This window comes from Cyprinodon variegatus, unplaced genomic scaffold, assembly GCF_000732505.1.
Source record: "Cyprinodon variegatus isolate N-32 unplaced genomic scaffold, C_variegatus-1.0 Scaffold932, whole genome shotgun sequence".
Lineage (NCBI taxonomy): Eukaryota > Metazoa > Chordata > Actinopteri > Cyprinodontiformes > Cyprinodontidae > Cyprinodon > Cyprinodon variegatus.
In genome coordinates, this window is record NW_015151385.1 from 204,754 (window position 1) to 229,784 (window position 25,031).

The 25,031-nt window shown below is 35.7% G+C and overlaps 2 protein-coding genes across 3 annotated transcripts; both read left to right on the forward strand.

The window, feature by feature from the left end:
• Nucleotides 1-478: 478 nt before the first annotated feature.
• On the forward strand, nucleotides 479-10,585 carry LOC107100035 (solute carrier family 2, facilitated glucose transporter member 11-like). 2 transcript variants are annotated; one of them, XM_015398380.1, is made up of 12 exons: nucleotides 479-620; nucleotides 2,949-3,047; nucleotides 3,399-3,559; nucleotides 3,635-3,759; nucleotides 5,111-5,240; nucleotides 5,348-5,496; nucleotides 5,915-6,102; nucleotides 6,209-6,319; nucleotides 8,359-8,460; nucleotides 8,531-8,606; nucleotides 8,685-8,812; nucleotides 8,900-10,585. In XM_015398380.1, exons 1-12 carry the CDS (start codon nucleotides 582-584, stop codon nucleotides 9,092-9,094), a joined length of 1,503 nt encoding a protein of 500 aa, XP_015253866.1. In that variant the 5' UTR covers nucleotides 479-581; the 3' UTR covers nucleotides 9,095-10,585. The 2 variants fall into 2 exon arrangements, with proteins under 2 accessions (XP_015253866.1, XP_015253865.1); XM_015398379.1 differs by lacking the exon at nucleotides 479-620 and adding an exon at nucleotides 2,670-2,827 and having other exon boundaries at nucleotides 8,900-10,584.
• Nucleotides 10,586-13,989: 3,404 nt separating this feature from the next.
• Nucleotides 13,990-24,499, forward strand: LOC107100041 (solute carrier family 2, facilitated glucose transporter member 11-like). Its single transcript, XM_015398387.1, has 12 exons — nucleotides 13,990-14,141; nucleotides 14,274-14,387; nucleotides 16,554-16,714; nucleotides 16,795-16,919; nucleotides 20,080-20,209; nucleotides 20,341-20,489; nucleotides 20,786-20,973; nucleotides 21,063-21,173; nucleotides 21,340-21,441; nucleotides 22,577-22,652; nucleotides 22,743-22,870; nucleotides 24,282-24,499. The coding sequence occupies exons 1-12, from the start codon at nucleotides 14,070-14,072 to the stop codon at nucleotides 24,471-24,473; spliced, it is 1,548 nt and encodes a 515-aa protein (XP_015253873.1). The 5' UTR covers nucleotides 13,990-14,069; the 3' UTR covers nucleotides 24,474-24,499.
• The last annotated feature ends 532 nt before the right edge of the window (nucleotides 24,500-25,031 follow it).

Here is a 25,031-nt window from a genome sequence, read left to right on the forward strand (position 1 = left end):
CTTCAGGGTGTTTTGAAGAAATCTCTGCATAAGATCAATAAATGGCAGTCTAAAATGCAAAGATGACCTAACCAGATGGATAAGGGTTTACCATTCACATGCTCAAGCTATTGTTCTTTTAAATTAAGAAGATCTCTTATCTTACTGGAGAAACGGCCAATTATGGATAATTCCTTCCAGATTTCTGTGCAATTTCTATTTTGTAGAAAAAGTAAAAAGGAATACAAAAACTTTAAAAAAGAAAATAATTCTGAAGACATGTAAAATACCAAAAACTCAATCATTATATCTCCATATTTGGGACTGAATGCACTGATCTTAAAAAGGAACAAAGTTTAGAACAGAGGCTGGTTATTATGTCTGCATATAGGTCAGCTGCTCTTCCATTTGCCAAAAGGGTTCAGCTTCAGCACCACGAAGGAATGTGCTTCAAGGAGTTTAACAGCCCCCTCTACCTCAGAGCTAAGGTCATGTGCTGCACCTTACAACTTGCACAAATTATGTAAAGAGGCTACTCAGACTATGAAGCTCGACATGCAGTGAATTCTTTGTTTTGGCTCAATTTCACAGCATTTCCCAAGATGAATTTAAGTGAGGGGCCCGTTAACTCAAAGAAAAAGGTAAGTGTTAATTTTGACCCACTGTTTGGATTTACTGTTCTGAATATTTGATTTGCCGCTTGTTACTGAAAATGTTGCATCTTGGTATCCCTGCAGATAAACGCTGAGGAATTTGTTTCAGTATGCTTTTTTTTTTATATATTACCATCTTCTGACTGGTAATATATTCTGTCTATTACCACTTTAAAATTTGCTGTGAGGGTTTAGTTGAAAATTACCAGGTTTTTAATTTGCATTTACATTGGAAATTTCAAATTAACAGTTTCTGGTATTTTTTAATTAAAAGTAATAGCAATAAAAGCACAATTCAGAGGGAATAATATATTATAGTGTTACCATAATTTATCTGGAAAAAACTAAACAATTGTACAAGTACTCAACCAATCAATTTTTACTGCATAAAACAGTTTGTAAGAAAAATTATTTTTAATCATTTATTTGTTTTATCTATTGTGCATTTTATCTTTTAGTCCTTATAAGATCCACCAATGAGTGCTTTCAACTTCTAGCAATTAAAGGGATCTTTATATATCTAAAAAAAATTTAAAAAAAAAATTTTATATTTATGAGAATGTATTTCAGAATATATGTACATACATATATATATATATATATATATATATATATATATATATATACAGTGTATCATTGTATCCATATGAATTAAATAAATTAACAGGAAAGAACATTTTAGCAAAGACATGTGCAGGTTTTGGTTATGAATTGAGCAGAAAGCAAGAGATAAGAGATGTTCTTCCATTTAAAACATAGGGGGAGACAACGCAGCATCTTTTTAGCTCACATCCACTCACTTCAGATCACGAACTATAACTCTTCTTTTTGCCCAAAAAATAAACCCAAAACACATTATTTTTACTGCTCAGCCATGTGGACTTAAGTGTGAACATACTTTCTGCTCTGTTTCTTTTATACGGTAAGTTTGTATTATATTCTGCATTTCCTCCTCTAATATATAAGAATCAGGCTGTCACAAAGACCAACAAGATATGCTTGAATTATCTAATTGTTTTAAATACAACAGCTGACACTCATAAAGATAGCAGACGCGTAACAAATTCTGTAATTTAGCTGTTATCCTATTAAATATGGTTCACAAACCTATCTTAAAGATTTGTCAGTGAAATGATTTGTCTCAATTGTCAGCATATGGAGGTTATAAAAGTATATTTCTACCTAGTCAATAAACTGGAACATATCTTTAAACTCTCCTAATGATAGATAACATGATGTGAATTGCAGCTCTCACACGTAACCTCTGTTTTATTGATAAGTAATATTATCACTTATTAGATGTTATTGAATTGATTCCATTTGAGAATACCAGCATTACATCTTTTTAAATGTTGTCCTACTTATGAATGTGTGGGACTCAATATATAATCTTTGCTTGGTGCTAATTTAAAGTGTGAATGAATGATTCCAACAGACGATGCAATCCTAACACTCTTGTGTTAAAGTTATTGTGCACACCAAAATTGATAGTTTGGTATAATTTATTGTATTACGCAGTCCTATACCTTTACTATTACTGGAGCTGCTCTAAAAGCTGCCCATTACAAATATGAACTGCAGATTATCACAATTACATTTGCTTTAAATTATAAGTAAATGACCATAGCTTATAAACACTGGAGGTTTTCTTCAGATTGTGTATAACTGGTGAATTGATAAATCTGTGCTTATGTCAACCCATGGCCCATGGGAAGACACTGCATCACAAGCTGCAGCAAATTGGGGTTGTGCCTCAGAGGGTCTCTAAAACATTTGATCCAATTAACTTTTATATTAAAAGATTGGTCAAAAAAGACTGAATTGATTTGCAAATGTACATACAGCTTTATCACGCTACAGACCTGCTCTAAATGTAATTTCCCCTCCCTGAGCTGGACTTCTTCCCTTGGAAACAGTTAGAAGAACCATGAAATCTGATAAACTGAAAGTACCCACATTATGCAGTCGATTCTCCACACATTTTCAAACAACAGATCAGTTGTGCTTGTCTCAGTTTAGACCTATCCCCCAGTCAAACATCTTCTGATTTCTGAGAGCTGGCTCTTGAAGGAAGGATACTCTATGGACGGCAGTTTTGAGGGACTTTGAGATAGAAAGAAAAAATGCCTAAGGAATATATGGATGAGTATGAGCCTCTGCTAAAAAAGGGTACTAAAGACAAAAAGCACTTAAAGGTATGAAAACTGTACATTTTGGTTTGTTGTGGAAAGAAGAATGATGAGTGGATGGAGGGTGAGCTTGATTTCTTTGATTTAAAGGAATGCTTCACTGAGGTCTTTGTTTGAATCGTTGCAGCTTCCAAACATATCCCTGCTACTGGCCGTGTTTGCTGCTTGTGTTGGAGGAACATTTCAGTATGGATATAACATATCTGTCATTAACGCACCTACAATGGTAAGAACCAGGCAGCATGGGATTACTGGCAGAAATATGTTACTTCTTTAAAAAAGCAGTTTTGTCAGTAAGGAAAGTTAAGTCTTAAGACTTAAAAAAAAAAATTCTTAAAAATTTTTACCACCAAATGCGTTCACTCTGTAATACCACAATCCTTTAAAACAAGAAAGGTTTTATCTTTTAAGATAAGTATTTCTGATGCTGATAACAGGAGATCAAACGTTCAAACTGGAACATTGCAGCTTTTTCTGTTCACATTTAATTTGTGAACCCATGCTTTACAAGTTCATCACTTTTACTTGTTTAATTAAATGTTTAACTGTATATTTTCTGCTCTCATTACTTTTAAAGTACGTACAAAGCTTCATTAACCGCACCTGGATGGAGCGCTACCAAACCAACATCTCACAGGAAGGACTCACGCTGCTCTGGTCCACCATTGTGTCCATGTTCACCTTGGGAGGACTTATAGGGGCATCACTAGGCGGCACTTTGTCTGTGAAGCTGGGGAGGTATGAAAATATAATCTGTTGGTAATTAGTCTTATCTTTTGTAGTTTGAAAGACTGATCATGTGTTTTCCTTCAGGAGAGGAACATTGCTCACTAATAATGCCTTTTCACTCATGGCTGCTCTGCTGATGGGTATAAGCTCTACTGCAGGCTCATTTGAGCTGCTCATCATTGGACGTCTCCTGAGTGGAATCAATGCAGGTAAATGCATGAAAAAATTATCCACCATCACCACCACCTTTAACTTTCTTCTCTTTTTTCCCATTACATCTATAATCTAAGATATCATGTGTTGGGAATTTTATGTTTATTAGTTATTTTTCCGTATTAGGTCTGTAACGTCTGGTGCCCATGTCTATTTGCCCCCCCAAGTCAATGTTTTTAAGAATCAGAGTGTTAAGTTGCTTAACCAATTAGCTTTGCATAGAATCAATTTTCCCTCTCCTTTACAAAACAGCACAAGATCAGAAAATATGTGCTGTCCCCAATGCATAGAACCAAATCCACTGCATGATTATTTCGAAGAACTGTGAAAGCAATCTCCCTTTAAACGCAGAATAGTGCATTGCATGCCCAGTGTTTATTCTTAGGCTGTTTCAGCTCAAGCGGCACTTTTTATAAATATATCACACCACATCCCTGTCTATATATTTTCATAATTCTGTTAAGGAATCTTTTCCAGCTGCTATAAATTACCCACTTTTCCTCCTGACTGACCTTCCTTATACATGTGCGTCTTTTTGTTTTTGTCTGTGTTTGATTTATGTGCAAAATTTCAGACTGTTAAAACTCCATAACGACAATAAAGAGTCTTGATACTGCCATTTCCAGTGTGATGTGAGATGTTATTTTTCCCTATACAAAGATTAGACACCAGATTCCTGGAATGCTCAACTGACTGTTGTCTTTTCAACACATTCCTCCTCCTGAGCTATGGATGCTAACTCTGCAGCTCCTCTAGAGTTTCCATGGGCTCTTTGCTCCCCTTCTGGTTAAGGCTCGCCATGGTCAGTCCTTTAGTTGGATGATCATGTTTATAAGGCTTAGATTTCTGCAAAACGTATTGTATTTTCAGATTGTAGCAATTTGTCCTGTAACTGATGTGTTGTTGGTTTGAAACCCCTTTCCATATCTTTAAGTCATTGTATCTGCTGCTCCTTGTTGTCCATTGTTCTCTAACGAACCATGGTTTGTTGTATTAATACTGAAGTATACATCTAGTTGAATAAAGCAATGCTGCGTATAAAGATTTTTTAGATATATTTATTTTTGCAAAACATTTGCCATCCTATTGCTGCATGTTAACAGTTTAGGGCTCCTTTATGTTAATTTTTCAAATAAAATCCCAATAAAATTTAATGAAGTGGTTTAACAAAGAGACATGTTTAGATATTAAATAATTTCATAAACCACAGTTTTTCTCCTTAGATTTAGAAGGCTCCAATGACTTAAAATATCCATATCAGTTTAATTTTTTTTCTGATAAAGAGTAGTGCTGCCAGAATACAAAAAGTACAAAACATGAATATTAATCCTGGATTGTTGTTTTCAGGCATTGCCCTGTGTGTTCAACCTCTTTACTTGGGGGAAATAGCTCCAACTGCATTACGTGGGGCCACAGGGATGGGAACTTCAGTCTTCATTACTGGTGGAATCTTAACAGGACAAGTTATGGGCCTCAAGTAAATCTTAAACACTAGAATCATTGCATAACATTGACCTTGAATGAACATACAGTTTGTTATGTTTTTATAAAAGCAAAATGTTGCATCTGTGTGTAATTGTGCAGAGAAATCCTGGGGAAAGAAGAGTACTGGCCCATCCTGCTCTCCACCACCTGCATCCCTGCGTTTATGCAACTCCTGATTCTGCCCTGGTTCCCAGAGAGTCCCCGTTTCTTGCTTATTGATAAAGGAGATGAGGATGGGTGTAAAAAAGGTACCGAATCTAAACAGTTTTCCTCGATTTCTTTTCTGAATCACCATTTCTGTTCTTTTTTTCCTTGAAAAGGCTGTAAAGGCGCTTTAACTGTTACTGGAACAACTGGGATCCAAAGCATAGAATAAAAATAAATGTACAAAGGCTTCCTCTCTTACACATGCCAAATTCCAAGAACCCAGAGAATCCAAGTACAAATGTCTTCTAATCTATAATTTTAGATGCAACAAGCACTATCTCTTGGTTTTTGCATGTGACCTAGTTTGGATGACACTGCAGCTATGTGAAGGAAAGCGGTTTATTGTAGAGAACTTTTTGATTGGACTTTAGAAGTCACACCCCTGCCTCCTGATCAGATGAGAAGAATGGCATCCACAGAGGATTTCAATCACTGTGTCATGTGGTTTCCTGTGTTCAGCCTTGAGGCAGCTGCATGGTTTGGCTGACTCTGATGGTGCTTTGGAGGATATCGAAAAAGAGAGGAACAATTTGGTGGGTTTCCAAGCCAAAAAGCCTTGGGAGCTCTTCGGTGACCGTAGTTTACGCTGGCAGCTTCTCACCATCATACTGCTGAACACTGCTCAGCAGTTAAATGGCATTAATGCTGTATGTATAAAGTACCCCATGATTACACCTCCTCATCCCACTGTACATAACTTTTGCATTGTATACTTAATATTCGAAAAGTCCAGATTATTTTCTTCTGTTTCAGATCTATTTCTATGCTGATTACGTTTTCCGTCAATCTGGTATTCCTATCGATAAAATACCATATGCCACTGTTGGCACAGGTGCCTGCGAATGCCTTACAGCTTTAACATGTGTAAGTATCCATTTCTACTCATATTTTGAATTAACATGCCTGTATTTATACAGAAATTAAGTCCCAGACAAACATACTGTTTCCGCTTACTCCTGGAGTAAAGGGTTCTTAGTAAAACTGCACAACACACTTTTTTTTACTTTGAACCAGGTAGAGAAACAATCAAATTAAATATGTGTCAGAAGTTTCTTAGAAACCCAGAAGGATTTTCTCTGTATATAACATACCTGTGAATTTCAAACCCAACAACACTGTCAGACAAAAACGGGTTCATCCCAAAGACTGAACACCCAAACCAAAGAGCAGCATAGGAGAGCCAGCAGCTCTGGGCAGGATTCAGTTGTGCACCTTCACCTAAAGAACAAAGGAAGCACCTTTGATGACTAAAATGTTCACATTTTGGATGGAAAGGACAGATCATTTGAAAGAGGGGTGAGGGAAGCCATCTTTGCAGTATCTCTGAACAAAAAGGGAAGAATTGAGGGTTCATATTCCGAGCATTAACAATTCAGTCATGGAACTTATCATTGAAATGGCCAAATACATACTCATACACAACATAAGCCTTCAAAAACCCAGGCAGATGACTAGTGACTATTTGAATTGTATCTGACTTGGAATATTCTTGGAGAATGTACCTCCATACTGATAAAATACCAGCACTCCAACTATTGCTGAGTTGAACAGACGGAACTAACAGACACCTGAATATGTGTCAAAACGTCTTTACAAAAAAAAGCCTACAATATTGCTGCCTCCAGTTTAAGCCTGTTTTGTGATTGCCATGACTGAAAATTGCACTCAAGCAAAACAAGGTATCATTTTTCTTCTGTTTTGGAAATATTTTTAAATAATAAGCATGTATGAAATTCTAATAAACCTGTTACACCCAATAAATCTAGGAAACACAACAATTGATGCACCCAAATGCATGCGTGATATGTGATGTATTTTTAGAAGTGACATTATATTTATCGATTAGATAAAGTTGCAATCAAATGTTTTCAGGTTTAGGGTTTGGACATGAAAATGTTTCAGTATGAATGCTTTTCACACTGGAACAATAAAACTCAGCAGCTAAGAACATGAAAAATAAATAAATCAGCAAAATATCATTAAAGAAAAATAATTGAAGTTTTATAATAGCATTTCCTTCCACTAAATTGTCTTTTTCTGATTCAGGGCTTGATTAAGCCAGCATGGCTTGCAAATTGTGCAAATGCACCAATAGCATTAATAGGACATTAAATATATATATTAAAAAAAACAATACATTCATTGTTATCAATGTTTAAAATCTGTCTTATAATCGTGAAAAATGACTGAGATAATTGCTTTTACTTTCAAAGGAGATGACTACAATACATTTGGAGGAGATTAATGTACCATTTGGTGTTTAGAGTTTTTTTTTAAATCAATGTTTAGTTCAAAAACTAAATATTTAGTAAGTAAGATCTTTTATTTTGCAAATGAAATTCTTTAATATTGAATTCTAAGCATGTAGCTTGTGGTTTACAAACTAATTATTTAGTAAACTCAATAACTAATATGAAATATGCTACTGATATATTTAACTTACTAATTAAACATTTAGTTTTATGTGACATTTATATATATAATGAGACTGAGGCTAACTAAGAGAACAGAATGAGTACAGTTCTATTTATGAATGGAAGGTCATTGCACCACTCAGAAACTAAGCAGCCAAATGTGTGTGTATATATATATATATATATATATATATATATATATGGGTCTGCAAATATTCACACATAAAGTATTGTGATTCACATCACATTATAATATATGTAAGTAATATAACTTGACATAAGTTTGAAGTGATTAAAAATGTTATTCATCTCAGTTCTATGCTGTATTTCCTGTATTAGCGGAAGAAAAAACAAAACTCCTGTTTTTCTGATTTCCAGAACAGAATGCTTTGTATTAAATTATAGCTCAGAATGTTGTGGAACAAATCCAAGATCATTTACTTGTTAAACCTCCCCCTACATGTTTGTTCATGGTCTTGTGACTCACAGGGTATGCTCATTGAATGTCTGGGAAGGAAGGTCCTCATCATGGGGGGATACATACTGATGAGTATCTGCTCTGTTTTTTTCACGCTCACGCTTACTTTCCAGGTAATCCACCTCATGATTACACATCTAACCCTCTTGTTTACACCTGAGTTAACTTTTGCTCTCCCTTCAGGATGTCAGCCCAGTTTTTCCATACTTGAGCATGGCATGTGTTTTTGCTTTCATCTTGAGTTTTGGCTTGGGGCCAGGTAAGTGAATAAACCAGGAATATTTTACCTCATTACATTTCACAGCTGATTTCCCTTGTGGTTTCTGTCTGCTTAAAGGTGGTGTAACTAACATCCTGACCACAGAGCTGTTCACACAAACCGCTCGGCCTGCTGCGTTCATAATCGCAGGTTCAGTCAACTGGCTCAGCTTCTTCTTCATTAGCTTGGTTTTTCCCTTCATTGTGGTCAGTGCTTAAAGTTAACAGGACTATATTTTTCATGTGTATTTAACTTTCACCTGATACCGTACATCTGTTTTATTACGTTCACAGATTGGGCTACAGCAGTACTGCTTCCTGGTCTTCTTGGGAGTCTGCACCTCTGTGGCTACCTACATTTTCTTTTTTATCCCTGAAACAAAGAACAAAACCTTTGTGGAAATACAGAATGAGTTCCAGTCATCTAAGAAGAATAAGTTCTCCAGTTCAGATGGAGCAGGGACTATACTCTTATCAACTTCCATTTAATGCTGCTAATGCTCCTGAGACTAACTGTAACCTTCATTACTTAATGATCTTTATTCACTTCCACACCTGAGATACTATTAAATAGATGGCACTACATAGTAAATGTCTAGAAATAGAGAGAAATAAGACCTTGTTATATCATTAGAAATGTTGGCTTATACTACCTCTATAAATGGTGCTCTATTTTAAGTTTTAAATAAAGTTCATTCAATAGAGATAACCCTTCTTCCCACTGCAGCTGCATGGTTGTTACTAATCCCTCAGAAATGCATGTGGTCTGGACGACAGAAACGTAACCAATGTTTTATATTTGCAAGGCTAAAAAGTGCATCGGCAAGAACAATTACCGCAAACTCTGGTGCTTAAAAGTGTTAATAAAAACAGAAGTGTAATTTATAAATAAGTAGAAATATTTTGTTGCTTTGGCTGTTTATGAAAAAAAATAATAATAGAAATTGAAAATATATAAATAACAATTGAAAATAATAATAATAAACTAAATAGATAATGGTTTAAAGTGCCGTATCACTGAGATTGTACATCCAAAATAAAGGAAGAATGCAAAAAAAAGCCTTTTAATAAGAGTAGTACTGTCAAAATTATCTACAAATATTCCTTCTCTTTAGTTTGCCTTAAAATAAGACAAACCTTCTTGTTATCTCTCGAAGGTCTTCAGCAATAATTATTTAGGGTTGTTTTTTCTCCTTTAGATATTTCACACATTATGATAGTAAATTTATATTTTAAGTAATAATAAAAAAGAAATCTTTGACGGCAACTTTCTTGTCCCTTAAGGCTGCTGGAAAAGAGGAAAAACCCAAGACCATTAAATAGATGAGCAATGAAAAAACAAAAGATTGATTTGATGCTCTCTCAGGGTATACTCCCAGTTACAGCAGATGCATAAATCCCTCAAGCATTTCATGACATTTTGAAGGGCTGCTTTTTTTTCTTGCATAAGACTGAAATTTGTCAAAGAGATCATCTGAGCTGAAAAATAAAAGCACCACATCGCTGACCACTGAAGTCACAAACTACAGAGGTGATGATGTTTAGCATAGATGTACTTAATCCATCTCCAGCTGTAACTGGGCAAGAGTTTGGGTACACCTTAAAAACCTCAGTAATTAGTTTTAGTTGATCTGGAATAGCTTTAAAGCATCAAGCCTTTCAAGGAAGTAGGGGGCTTAAATGGGAGAGGGACATTTTTATAGTTAGTCCAGGTATTGGTTTAGCAAGCAGGGATGCTTAAATCATCGAGGTAATATTCCATGAATTGTATCTCCTGCATATAATCTATCAGTCGTCTTTTTACTGTCCACTCAGAAATGAGTTTAATCAGAGCTGCCATTATGTACAGCCATTCCATCTTGTCCTCTATACTTTTTCTTGCTTTTAAAAATTTGAATTTAAATATTGTAACTAATCCACATTAAAATAAAACTCATAATTTTGATACATGAATGATTTTCCTAACTTTATTTAAACACCCTTAACCTTTAAAGAAATAAATGTGTTTATAGTTGAACACTGACATGTGTGCAGCTATGTGTTTTTTTTTTTTAAAGTTTAAAACAAAATAAAGCGTTGCCCATAACGTTAAGTGGCTAGATATTTTTAACATTTTAAACTTTTCAGGGTTAAAAAAAACAACATTTTATTTGATTGTTTGGAAACACTGATTCCTTCTGAACTCAATTTAAGTCTCACTTTATACACTGCCACCTACTGGCCAACAATAGTCATTTAAAGCAATGCTACATTGGTCTCAGAAATTTTGACTTACTTTTTAATATTTGAATAACTTTATACAGGTTTCAGTCACATGTTTATAAACCTTTTTCAGCAGTACCAGCTCTCAGATGAGTGCATGCATGACCCATCAGTCAACCCTAATCCTAACCCTGATATATGAAACTTGATCATCCAGAACCTCGTGTTCAGGGGCAGACCAAAAAGGGTGCCATAGGTAGCCATGGCAACCCCTAGCCAATGAGTTGCCAACCCTATGGCCACCTCAACTTAGTGATGTGTTGCTCTCATTGAAACCTCCAGAGCAAGCAGTTCACCTCTCAAACAGAGGGTGGCAGCAGTGATACTCCCAGGTGTGATGTCCTAACTGAATTTTTCAACTTAATTCAGTTAATTCATATAGTGCCAATTCACAGGATATGTAATTTCAAGGCACTTTACAGAGACAATTTAATCAGATCAGGCAGTAATATCAGTTTAAACTTTTCTAAAACCAGCTAAAAGCATCAACTCATTGACTCGACAGCAATCCTTCACACCAAGCATTCAAGTAGCAACAGTGGAGAGAAAAACTTGGTTTAACAGTAAGAAACCTCCAGCAGAACCAGGCTCAGTGTGAGCGGCCATATGTCGAGGCCGACTGGGGTTCAAGAAGATTGAAGCAGAGATAAAGAAAGAAGCAAAGATACAAAAGGCAACTGTGAACCAGCTCCACTGGCCGTCCCGCCCAGGGAACACACACACAGGCAGACGAGCTCTGAGCCAGCTCCCATGTCAGAGGATGAAAGAGAGCACATACAGCCAGTCACAGTCACAGAAACAGGACAACACTCAAAAACAGGCCAAGCTCCAATGCCTATATACAAAGTTGTTGATGGCAGCAGCACAGCTGCTATTTCTCTGCGGGATGGTGTCACAGCCAAACAGGAACAGACCAGATGAACTGACAAATACTGCAGAATGGGAGAACAGAAATAGAATGAAGAGAATGATTTAAAGGGGTCCCTGCTATGTCCTTCAGCTTGATCAAAAACTAAAGTTTTAAGCCTACCCTTAAAAGTAGTCAGGGTGTCTGCCTCACAGACTAAAACTGGTAGTGGGTTCCGCAGGAGAGGATTACTAAACGATCTGCCTCCCATTCTACTTTTAGAAATTCTAGGAACCACTAGCAAACCAGCAGATTGAGAGTGACATGCTCTGTTGGGAATAAAAGGAACAATCATAGCTTTAATAAAAGATGGAGCTTGGCCATTTAAGGCTTTATATGTTAAAATTTATTCTGAATTTAACAGGAAGCCAATGAAAAGAAGCTACGATAGGAGAGATCTTTTAGATGTCTGTTAAACTAAGATTCTGCTTCCTGATTTGCCACCCGGGCTGTCAGGGTTTTGGAGGACTATTAAATTTGGCCATATTTCTAGAAAGAAGAGCTATGCCATCCAAAGTGGGATGGATGCCGTCTCTTCAAATCAGACCAGGCTTTCCCCAAAAAGATTGACAAGTCTTGAACTGAATTAACCTGTGTCAACAGGCACAGATGCACCGACTGATGTAATTGGGAGAAAATACCGCAATTTTTTATATTTTTCAAAATAAAACATCACTCAGACTCTGATAGTCGATAAATTATATATATATATATATATATATATATATATATATATATATATATATATATATATATATATATATATATATATATATGTATATATATTACTTTTTTCTGTGCGGCCCGGTACCAAATGACCCATGGACCGGTACTGGTCCGCGGCCGGGTGGTTGGGGACCGCTGATGTAAAAGACTAAAAACATCATAAAATTATTTTACCCCCGATTTTAAATGACCTATTAATTAACTATAACTTACAGTTCTACTTATTTGCTAAATTCATAATTTTCTGGTAAACTTGCAGAACAGAGTCGAGCCTCTCTCAGGGAGTTGGGTTCCAGAGCCCACGCTTTGCGTGAAGAAGAGCCTGACTATTTCTAGCCATTATCGCTGCACCTCCCGTAGAAGCTCAGGTTCCTTCATCCCCATAGAGGTAACATTCCTCTTCCCTTGAGCCAGTCTAAGCACCCGTGGATTGGGACGCAGAGGCCTGCACCTCTGACTGCCTAATCCTCTTAGCAGCAGTCCCTCATGGTTCCTCGTGCAGGTGGAAAGTTCACTGGGAGATGACCTTGTGAACCTAACCACCAGGAGCTCGCTCACAAACCCCAACCCCACGCCTGGCTGCAAGATGGGGTTCGGTACTGGGTGATGTCATGTGCCTCAATTTTTTTTTGTCAACATAGGGGCTTTTTTGTATGACCCTCAATTTTTTTCTCTTGATCTGGAAAGATAAACATTGTTGTTGTTTTTTTTTTTCTCTTAGATAACAAAAGGGTTTCGAACAAAGAATATTAAATTCTGTATCTTGGATTACATTGAGCATTTTTTCCTGATCATAATAAAATCAATTAATGTCCTACCTAAAAAGTAAATTTTTACGGAAGAGGATTTGGGCCATGAAAAAAATTCAAAAAAGTTAACTGATTTTTAAATATTATTTCAGTTTAATATAGGGGAAAAAGTCCGAATTCTGACTTTTCTCAGAATTCTGACTTTTTTCCTCAGAATTCTGAATTTAATCTCAAAATTCTGACTTTTCCTTCAGAATTCTGACTTTAATCTAAGAATTTTGGATCTTAATGTAGATGTGTGAGCACTGAAATAAAATTTTAAAATCTGTTAACTTTGTTTCATTTTTTTCAGTGGCCCTAATCCTCTCCCATACATTTCAGATTTTTCTATGAACCATTTCTAAACAGCAGCGGCCAAATTATGGAACTTAAATAAAGCTTAAATTTTAGTTAGATTTTCTGAGATTATCTAACTTGATGTTTCACAACCGCTTTGGGGGATCACAGTCCTGTATAAATATTCCTGCCTTTTAAAGTGATATGCGGAGTTAAATGGATATTATCTCTCCTTTACAATTATAACCCTATTTAACCATAAAATGCGGCTGATGTCTTTTTAGCCCCAGGAATCGATTACAGTAGATAAGTTGTATCATCATCATCATCATCATCATCATCATCATCATCATCATCATCATCAGCAGCAGCAGCAGCAGCAGCAGCAGCCTGATCTCCTTCCCTCTCAGGTCAGTGCAGAGAGTCAGCGCGCGCATCGAGGACATCCTAAGAGCGAACTTTTAGTGAGAAAAGAAAAAAAAAAATGCCAAAAGATTATTTGAACGAATATGAGCCCCTGCTCACGAAAGGAGGCAAAGAACCAAAGACTTTAAAGGTATGCGGAATATTTATGACTTTAAAATAAAGGCTTGTGCGAAAGCTTTGTGCATTTTTTTTTTTAGAAAATGTTCTACCTGATTAAAAGCTATGTTTTTATTTCTCTCGCTCTTTTTTTTTCGTTTTGTAGTTTTTCTGTTTCCAGTTCCCAAACAAATTTCTGCTGCTGGCTATGTTTGCAACATGCATAGGAGGCACATTTCAGTGCGGATATAATATCTCCATCATCAATGCGCCCACTAAGGTAAGAACTGCTCCATTGCAGGGATACAGGCGTTTCTTAAATGTGTTATTCATTTTATTTTATCTTTTTTTGTAGCTTATACATATCCTTTAAATAGCAGGAGAGAGGGTTATGATAATTATGTTGTTACTATGTAATTACATATATTTTTTCACTTTTTTTTTTACTAACTCATATGTGCGCATGCTTGATTCCCAAATAAAGATGTGACTTGGAAAACTCGCTCCAACAATCCCTCCATTCATTCTGTTCAGTTGGTTTTATTGCTGTAGATCATTGATTAACCTCCAAATGGTTGCATGACTGAACCAGTACATGTCGGACCTGTCTGGTGCCACATGGACTATGCCAGAGGGGGTTGTGGGTTTCAGAAAAAAAAAAAAAGATTCTCCCTTTGAAATACAAACTTTTCACTTTAGTTGATTTGAGGAAAACCACTGCGTTAAAAAAAAATGGAGCAAAAGGTTGGGGTGCACAAAGATCTCTTATTTCAGCCCAATATCCCAGAGCACACACCATATCATAAAGAGAGGCCCTGTGAAGAAAATACATTATCTCAATCTACTATTAGACTATGTGTTATATAAATTACAGAAATTGTTAGATAAGGAGAGAAGAGACTATAACATATAGATGCTACTGATTGGTTTTGGGGCAGAGGGTAATAAAGTCTAAGGTCAGATCCCAGTCACTCCCCCATAGATCTGAATTCACTGCAAAAAATGAAATCTAAATAAGAAATGTTTTCTTAAAATATTTGCATCTGTTCTTGAATTTAGGAGGTAAGTGAGACACTTACCTAATGGAACAAGATAATTTACATTTATAAGAAGGAAAAACAATTCCATTGTCTTATTTTAAGTGCATATTATCTAATTATCTTATTTTAAGAGTAAAACTACTCATTTCATTCGCAAAACATCTTATTTACCTACTCAAATTAAGGCTAAATACAGTTCATTCAAGATTTTTTTTTTACTTATTTCAAGATCGATTTGCAGTGTGACTACTCCAGGCCTATTGATCTCTGCTATCTGTAGGTGGTTGTTCTTTAGTTGAATGCTTACAGCCTGCGTCAGAGTAGGGGTAGGCATATTAACAGATCAGAAAAAATGTTGATTGTGCAAAACTGTGATAAGACATTTAATGTTTAGATGTTTGACACATTTTCAGCAAGCTTAGAATAAAATATTTTGTTAATGTCATAAATACTTACGGTCTAATTGATTCTAAACACCTGCAAAACTTGTAGTACTCTAAATTGTTTAATACAGTAAGACTGCATTATACTGCTACTACTATGATCTGAATTTAGTCAATTTTAGCCTGCCGCCAATTTAACTATGCAAATAAATGAATAACTCCCTGGGAGACAGCAATACGGAAGAGGATTAGGGCCACTGAAAAAAAAAAAAAAGTTAACTGATTTTAAAATTTTATTTCAGTTTAACATGGGGTCTCAGAATTCTGACTTTTTTCTTAGAAGTCTGACTTTAATCTCAGAATTCTGACTGAATTCTGAAAATAAAAAAAGTCAGAATTCTGAGATTAAAGTCAGAATTCTGACTTTTTTCTCAGAATTCTGACTTTTTTCCCATACTAAACTGAAATAAAATGCAAAAATCAGTTAACTTTTTCTTTTTTTTTTCACTGGCCCTAATCCTCTTCCGTACAGCAATGATCCCTCCAGAGTAACATTATGTTGAATATGAATAAAGAATAGGACTTAACTTTTCAGATAAATAACTTGAAGTTATGTTATTCATGAGGAAATCATTTTATCTAGAAGATATGTAATGATGTGAACTTGCTTAAAAGGAGGTTGATGTTGATGCTAACAAAGTCTGACTTTTACCAGCTTTATTTGGGAAAATATCTATTTTCCATAAATCAGTCCTCCAAAAGCATTGCTGTGGGAAATCTATGCCCCTTGCAGATTTTCTCACAACAAACAAAAGTAACCCATGTAAATACAAAACTGTTTTTTTTGTTGAGTTGTTTTTATCAATTAAAAGGTGTATAAAGACAACAGAGATGTAACCCAGTCATTTATTTTCAACTGATGTTTGGTCTTAGTATAGGAAAAGATTTAGAGATGTGACATTCTGTCTGATTTAGTTTCCAGCTGTTCTTAATCGCTAATGCTATTTGTTTTCTTATTTCTAGTATGTGCAAGACTTCATTAACCAAACCTGGAGGCAGCGTTACCAAACAGAGATAACAAAAGATGGGCTCACTCTGCTTTGGTCCACCATTGTGTCTATTTTTACCTTAGGGGGATTTATAGGAGTGTCAATTGGTGGGACTTTGTCTGTAAAGCTTGGGAGGTATAATTATTTTCAAAGAAAAAAGTTTTGTATTTAGTACAAAAAATATTAACATTTTCCTGTGGTGTTGTTACCTTCAGGAGAGGGACGCTACTTACCAATAATGTGTTTTCACTGGTTGCTGCTATGCTGATGGGCCTGAGCTCCACTGCAGGATCGTTTGAGTTGCTCATCATTGGACGTCTCCTCATTGGAATCAATGCAGGTAGATACAGCATCTATAGAACATACCTAACTCCTGTATTTTGGGGAAAATTCAAAAATTGAGATTCATCTAGAGGTCCATCGTATCTCATATTTGGGAAAAAGGCTTTTTTAGCACTTTTATTTTTGCAATATATGTGAGACATACAGGCAAATTACACATTTCTCAAATATAACTGTATATAATCTGTGATTATTTATCCTGTATTATAACCCCACTAATATATGAATATATATATATATATATATATATCCTAACTTTCATGCATAATTTGTATATAGCTTTCATATGTATTTATTTTATAGCCTCTTACATTTACTTTCTGTTTATATATACCATTTATAGGCCATACATAGTTTCTGTACACATGTAAATAAATATTCATATCCTGTATAGCACTTCTGGATAGATGTAAACTACATTCAGTTGCTTTGTACTTGTGACAGTGTGATGACAATAAAGTTGAATTCTATTTTAAATAAAAATGTGGATACTTGCAGACCCATTTAGCAACATAGGATCTAAGGAAAAATCAACAAAAGAGATTTGTAGTTCACAAAGGTTAGCTTTTTAAAAATACCCATGCATTGTTCAATATATTCACTGTGTTTGTTTAGACCATTATTTTGCTGACTTTACAGTCTGGCACAAAGTCAATGAAACACTTGAAAAAGAGGCTAAAGCTACAAAGTGTCAATGCTAATGCAGCTGAGGTCTCAAAGGAATGTTTAGTGGAAGGAAGAAAGTATTGTTAAAAAAAATCCACAAGCAGTAGTCATTACTTCATCCTTTAAAGGTTTTTAAAGTAAAACTCATTAAAAAGTTTGAAAAACATATGCTGTGTATTAAAGCTCTGTGCGTTATGAGCCTCTATAAAGACATATCCAGAACACGTAGTATAATAATTCGCAATTATTTTAAACCACTGCTGAACCACATAATAGGTCAGACCCATTTAATTGGCTCTGAAGAGAAAAACAACTTGACTGCTGATTGTTATGGAGCACCTTGTGGTTTCTGACGCTGAGAAGCTGTACGGAGATGCTGATTTCTTTTCTACCTATACTTAGCTGCTCACACAAGCTCTATAAAAAAAACCTATGGGGGTATTGTAAAGAAAATGTTGAGAGACATCTGATACAACAAAGCAGACTACCTAAAAATGGCTGTTAAAGCAAGCAGGGCTTCCTAAACACTTCTGATCCCCTTCAGGCTGCAGGAATTCATCTCAAACAGGTCAAAGTTTTGCATGAATATACTATATTATGCAGTACATGGCATACTTTTCTAGTATGCCTATATACTGTATCTATATAATAATAGCTTTCTATGTTTTACGGTAGAGTTTCTTAAAACTACACCACCGTTCAAAAGTTTGGGGTCACCCAAACAATTTAGTGTTTTCCTGAAAAGTCACACTTATTCACCACCATACATTGTGAAATGAATAGAGAATAGAGTCAAGACATTGATAAGTGTAGAAATAATGATTTGCATTTGAAATAAGATTTTTTTTACATCAAACTTTGCTTTCGTCAAAGAATCCTCCATTTGCAGCAATTACAGCATTGCAGACCTTTGGCATTCTAGCTGTTAATTTGTTGAGGTAATCTGGAGAAATTGCACCCCACGCTTCAAGAAGCAGCTCCCACAAGTTGGATTGGTTGGATGGGCACTTCTTGTGTCCATACGGTCAAGCTGCTCCAACAACAGCAAAATAGGGTACAGATCTGGTGACTGCGCTGGCCACTCCATTACCGATAGAGTACCAGCTGCCTGCTTCTGCTCTAAATAGTTCTTGCACAATTTGGAGGTGTTTTTAGGGTCATTGTCCTGTTGTAGGATGAAATTGGCTCCAATCAAGCGCTGTCCGCTGGGTATGGCATGGCGTTGCAAAATAGAGTTATAGCCTTCCTTATTCAGAATCCATTTTACCCTGTACAAATCTCCCACCTTTCCAGCACCAAAGCAACCCCAGACCATCACATTACCTCCACCATGCTTAACAGATGGCGTCAGGCATTCTTCCAGCATCTTTTCATTTTTGCAGCGTCTCACAAATGTTCTTCTTTGTGATCCAAACACCTCAAACTTGGATTCTTCCATCCACAACACTTTTTTCCAGTCTCCCTCTGTCTAATGTCTGTGTTCTTTTGCCCATCTTAATCTTTTTCTTTTATTGGCCAGTCTCAGATATGGCTTTTTCTTTGCCGCTCTGCCCTGAAGCCAAGAATCCCGCAGTCGCCTCTTCACTGTAGATGTTGACACTGGTGTGTTTTGCGGGTACTATTTAATGAACATGCCAGTTGGGGACCTGTGAGGCGCCTGTTTCTCAAACTAGAGACTCTAATGTAGTTATCTTCTTGCTCTGTTGTGCAACACGGCCTCCCACTTCTTTTTCTACTCTGGTTAGAGCCAGTTTGTGCTGTCCATGAAGGGAGTAGTACACACAGTTGTAGATGAAATCTTCAATTTCTTAGCAATTTCTCGCATGGAATAGCCTTCATTTCTAAGAACAAGAATAGACTGTCGAATTTCAGATGAAAGTTCTCTTTTTCTGGCCATTTTGAGCGTTTAATTGACCCCACAAATGTGATGCTCCAGAAACTCAATCTGCTCAAAAGAAGGTCAGTTTTGTAGCTTCTGTAACGAGCTAAACTGTTTTCAGATGTGTGAACATGATTGCACAAGGGTTTTCTAATCATCAATTAGCCTTCTGGGGCAATGAGCAAACACATTGTAGCATTAGAACACTGGAGTGATAGTTGCTGAAAATAGGCCTCTATACACCTATGTAGATATTGCACCAAAAACCAGACATTTGCAGCTAGAATAGTCATTTACCACATTAGCAATGTATGGAGTGCATTTCTTCAAAGTTGAAACTAGTTTAAAGTTATCTTCATTGAAAAGTACAGTGCTTTTCCTTCAAAAATAAGGACATTTCAATGTGACCCCAAACTTTTGAAGGGTAGTGTAAGTCTTGGGTTTTTCTGTGCTTTGATCCATCATGGTGGAAAAAATATGAAAATAAACCTTTGAAATGGGACCTTATGTGCAAATTCACCCTGGAATCAGTAGCTGTATAAACTAATCTGTCAGTTGTAGTGTACTGGGATGCATATGTAAGATTGTAAAATATGCATTTTCATTTTTCCAGGTATTGCTCTATGTGTTGAGCCTATGTTCTTGGGGGAAATAGCTCCAACATCTTTACGTGGTGCCATGGGAACAGGCTCCTCCATTTTTCTGACCGGTGGCATCTTATCTGGACAAGTGATGGGCCTCAAGTAAGCAAAATATTTGTTTTATTAATAAATTAATTAATGTAATTAATTATTTACATCAATTACTTAATCAATAAATGAATTGATGTAATCTTAATATGAAAAAATAGAAACATTTTTGGATGTTAATACAGAGAAGTGCTTGGTAAAGCACAGTACTGGCCCCTCCTGCTCTCCACCACATGTATCCCAGCATTACTTCAGCTACAGTTGCTTCCTTGGTTCCCTGAGAGTCCACGCTTTCTGCTTATTGATAAAGAGGATGAAGAGAAATGTAAAAAAGGTAAAATACTTTAATGCATAAGGTGATTCTTTAATTCTTATTACAGAGGTTTTAAGTTTGCCTGCCAAGAAGACTTAATGCATATTATTTTTCTTCTTAGCAGGCTGAGTAGCTTTCTAAAAACTGCCACAGGCTGTCAGTTAGCCCATGTGAGCTCTTTCTTATCAATTCAGAACGATGTTAAGAAACTGGTCTGACCTTTGGTTTCTAAAGCAAATTACAAAAAAAAGCAGCTTATAGTTGTTTAAACCATGTGAGCAAAAACGTGAACAGAGGATCTCTTTTTCTGTCTGCAGCTCTGAATCAGCTGCATGGCTTTTCAGGCTCTCATAGTGTGCTGGAGGACATCCAGCGGGAGAAGAACAATTTGGTTGGTTTCAAGGCCAAGAAACCCTGGGAACTTTTTGCAGATCGCAGTGTACGCTGGCAGGTCATCACAATCATAGTGCTCAACGCAGCACAACAGCTGAATGGTGTTAATGCAGTATGTATGAAATTCCTTCATAGTAACCACCTGAGTGACTTTATAAAAACAAAGTCTTAAACTGTTGGCCTTGTCTATATCTACCACAGATGTACTTCTATGCTGATTATTTGTTTCGACAAGCCGGAATCTCAGATGATAATATACCTTATGCTACCGTCGGTACAGGTGCCTGTGAATGTCTCACTGCATTAACATGTGTAAGTATGAGTTTTTGATATATTTAAGGAGAATTCTTCATTAAATTATTTAATTCATTTAATTCATTATTTGGCAAAATTTTTAGCAGATGATTTGATATACTGTGTTTGAAGAATTGGGGTCTTAGAAGTGGTTTCAGGTCTTGTGATGCTGTGTGTTTTGTAGGGAATGCTGGTGGAATCTCTGGGAAGGAAAATACTCATATCAGGAGGATACATACTGATGAGTATCTGCTGCATTTTGTTCACAGTGACACTCGCTCTGCAGGTAATTCCTCTTAAGGATAGACATTCAAAGAAGCTGTTCAGTTTTACTTTATAAATGTAAAGCTAACAGATTTGAACAGACAGCAAAGAACTAATATTGGTAACACAATGTGAATTTTCGGAACAGAAATTAACCAACTATAATATTTTAGGAATTGCAAATTGGAAAATACATATTTATATAGTTTGGTAACAGGAGACACAGCACTGACCTGTTTAGATGAAATTTGTAAGTACAATTTTGGATGATTGACTTTTAATTGATTGATTTAAGGGAGAGAATTAGGTCTTTTTTTTTAAAAGCGGCCACTCAATAAAACTAAAAGTTTTTGTTCTGAGTTTAATCTCAGAATTTTGACTAATTTTGACTTTAATTTAAGAATTAGTGTGATAGAAGTATGACTAGTTGTAATATTTCTACTTCATCAAAGTGTTAATCCTGGGCTTTAAGTAATTAGATTTTTAATTCTGAGATTAAAAGTCAGAATGTGAAGAATAAAGTCAGATCTCAATAGCCTTGGATTCTGAGTGGATGTTTTATTATTAATTTTATTTTATGATTGAATGGCCAAGATTCTCTACTGTAAGTTTGGGTTACTTTTAGTTCAATATTGTATAAATTAGGCACCATTTGACTCCCAAAGTCACTGATGGTAAACCTTAAACAGAAAGTTTAAGGTTATTATTATTATTAATATTTGCTCATTAAATTCTGATATTACTGTAGTTTCAAATCGGTCTTTTTAGAAAAAGGCTCTAGATTTTTTATGAATTTCTTTTAGCATTTTGACAATTAGGTGAAGCTTCAGTCATAGTTGTGCAGAATACAGGTAAACACCATTAAAGGAAGATTTTGACAACAATTAATTTGGATGGGGGCAAAAAAAATTTAAAGCTCAAATGATTAAATGTAAGATAACTTAACAGTTACTTTTCATCTTTTGTAATGTCATTAGAGACATATGGAAGCTTCCTTTGGGAGTGTAGTTTGCATAGAAAACAAACAAAAAAGTTGACATCGACTATAAATGAAATGTGTTGTTATGTTTTATTGAAAAGTCAGACTAGCAGTTTTAAACTGCAGTGTCAGGCTTGTGGTGATTCACTTTTATAATGATGATCTCTCCTTTCCTCAGGATTTCAGTCCAGTTTTCCCTTACCTAAGTGTGGCCTGTGTTTTTGCTTTTGTCTTAAGTTTTGGTTTGGGACCAGGTAAGCTGGTTAAGTATCAAAGGAAATCGTTTTTAACCGTCTTGGTGAGTAAAGAATGAGTTTTTATTTGGCATTTCTGTTCCTCTAAAGGTGGCGTTACAAACATCTTAACCACAGAGATGTTCAAGCAAACCACACGGCCTGCAGCATTTATGATCGCAGGATCTGTGAACTGGCTCAGCTTCTTCTTTATTGGCCTGCTCTTCCCTTTTATTGTGGTGCGTGGTCACAAATACTTCTGCTTGTTTTAGAAATGGTTGCACAATATCTGTTGCATGTTCAAACTGTTAAAAATAAACTGTCTGTCCTTTTCGTGAACAACATTTAAGAGATATTGATAATTTTGACATTATTGTTAACAATAATGGTCTCATATTCCCTAATCCAGGCATCCCCAACCTCGGTCCTTGAGGCCTGCTGTCCTGCAGGTTTTAGAGGTTTCCTTGCTCCAGCACAGCTGATTTTAATTGAAAGCTGATTAACATGCTTTTGGTCTACTGCAATCATTATAATCAGCTGTGCTAAAGCAGGGAAACCTCTAAAACCTGCACGACAGCAGGCCTCGAGGACCGAGGTTGGGGATGCCTGCCCTAATCAATAATTAGTTAATAATCCAATGACAAAGTTTTAAGTTTTTTTCAGAATACCAAATTATTGCTCAAGTCGACTATTACAAATTCTATATTTTTTAAGTGTCAGGTTTTATGTTGGAGATCCCGGTAGTTTTTTTACTCTGTAATATTTTGCTTTTATCCTGAGCGTGCTGGTGCAGCCTATAACCCCAGTTTACCTTTTCGACCAGCCACGTTAAAATAAAACAGTGTTTGTTTTTTAACTTTCAGTTATTAGTTAATTCTGGTTTGTAATTAGGGGCCCAGACTGCAATGCAGCACCAGTCACCTTTTAACCCATTCATATGTCCCTTAACTAATTAAATACCCCTTTTCTCATCTATTCTTTGGAAAAGATAAAGGCATGATATGTCAGGGCAGTGCTTGATGCCTTAATATGGTGAATAATGTAAAATAAACCACTAGATTATACAAGGAAACCCATCTAATGAACAACAAACTGATGAGGTAAGAAAATGTCCACAACCAAGTCTGATAGAAATAATTACTTTCATAAAACAAAATAGTTATCAAAATAATGGTGCTTAGCTAGGGTACTGGCTTAAACATTGACCTTGACTAACAAACCAAAAGGATTCTCTCCGCATTATTAAGGTAATTTAAAATTTAGGTGTGGCTTAAATATGTGCAGGAAGAAAAACATTTGGTTGGCAGCTACAAAGCCATCCAATTTCCAAAATTTAAGTGTTTAAGTATTTTTTTAACAAGAGTTTCGAATATATTCTAGAACTTAAACTCTATTCTTTCATGGGCTAATCAATAATGCTTAAATTGATGCTTCAATCCTTTAATGACATATTTACATTTTATTAACATTATGAAAAACCTGAAAAATATATTGTGTATCATTTGTCTTTAACATTTAAAATAATAGTTTCTGAAGGGTTTCTTTAAAAAAAAAAAAAAAAAGAGAGTTTTGACTGAATGTTTTGACTTTTCCTAAAGTAAAAGTATGAAAGACTGAATGTTTTAAATGATTCATTTGCTTCTTTTATAGATTGGGCTGCAGCACTATTGCTTCCTGGTTTTCTTCGTTGTCTGCCTCTCAGTAGGAATATACATCGTTCTTGTTCTCCCTGAAACCAAAAACAAAAGTTTTGTGGAAATCCAGAAAGAGTTCCAGTCCAGAAGGAATAAAGAGACCAACTCTGAAGAAGCAGATGCTTTAATTATATCAACCTCTTTTTGATGCGCCTCTGGTTCAACAATGGAGCCCAAAAAAAACACACTTATCTGTTAAAAACAGACAAATTCTGAATATTTATCATATTCAGAACACATCACTGCAAAACAACTTATATGTGGTGCTTTTTCAAGATGTGTACTTATTGTTTTTTTTTTTTCTCTGCTGAAAACTGAAACTGCAATGAGTTCTGTTGATTTTGTTTTGCCAAAATGAGGCTTGCACAATTTTTTCAAAGGGTGCTGCACTGATGTTTTAAACCAAAGATAAAGCACATTTAATAAAAGTTTTTGTAACCAATGTGAGGTCTGTGTTCCTCTGAGACTGCTTGGTGCTTCGTTTTGTAATCCCTCTGTGGGGCATGTGATCTGTTAAACAAAGCATTCAGTCAATATGTTGGTCACGCCTGCTTTAGGAAGAAAGTTAGGCAAGTATTAAGAGGTGTATTAAAGGTCAGAGAATTTAAGATTTAAAGCTTTTTGAGTTAAATAGTAAGGTGAAAAAAAAATGAAACACAAAATATATAAACCATTTAAGACTGATAGATAGAGCTGAATTTAATAA

Bases quoted from the DNA above. Each gene is read 5' to 3' on its own strand.
- LOC107100035 (XM_015398379.1), top strand. From the start codon at position 2,756: ATGCCTAAGGAATATATGGATGAGTATGAGCCTCTGCTAAAAAAGGGT. The intron at 2,828-2,948 runs GTATGAAAACTG...GAATCGTTGCAG, and splicing joins AAGACAAAAAGCACTTAAAG to CTTCCAAACATATCCCTGCT. The intron at 6,103-6,208 runs GTATGTATAAAG...CTTCTGTTTCAG, and splicing joins AGTTAAATGGCATTAATGCT to ATCTATTTCTATGCTGATTA.
- LOC107100041 (XM_015398387.1), top strand. From the start codon at position 14,070: ATGCCAAAAGATTATTTGAACGAATATGAGCCCCTGCTCACGAAAGGA. The intron at 16,920-20,079 runs GTAGATACAGCA...TCATTTTTCCAG, and splicing joins CCTCATTGGAATCAATGCAG to GTATTGCTCTATGTGTTGAG. The intron at 20,974-21,062 runs GTATGTATGAAA...TATCTACCACAG, and splicing joins AGCTGAATGGTGTTAATGCA to ATGTACTTCTATGCTGATTA.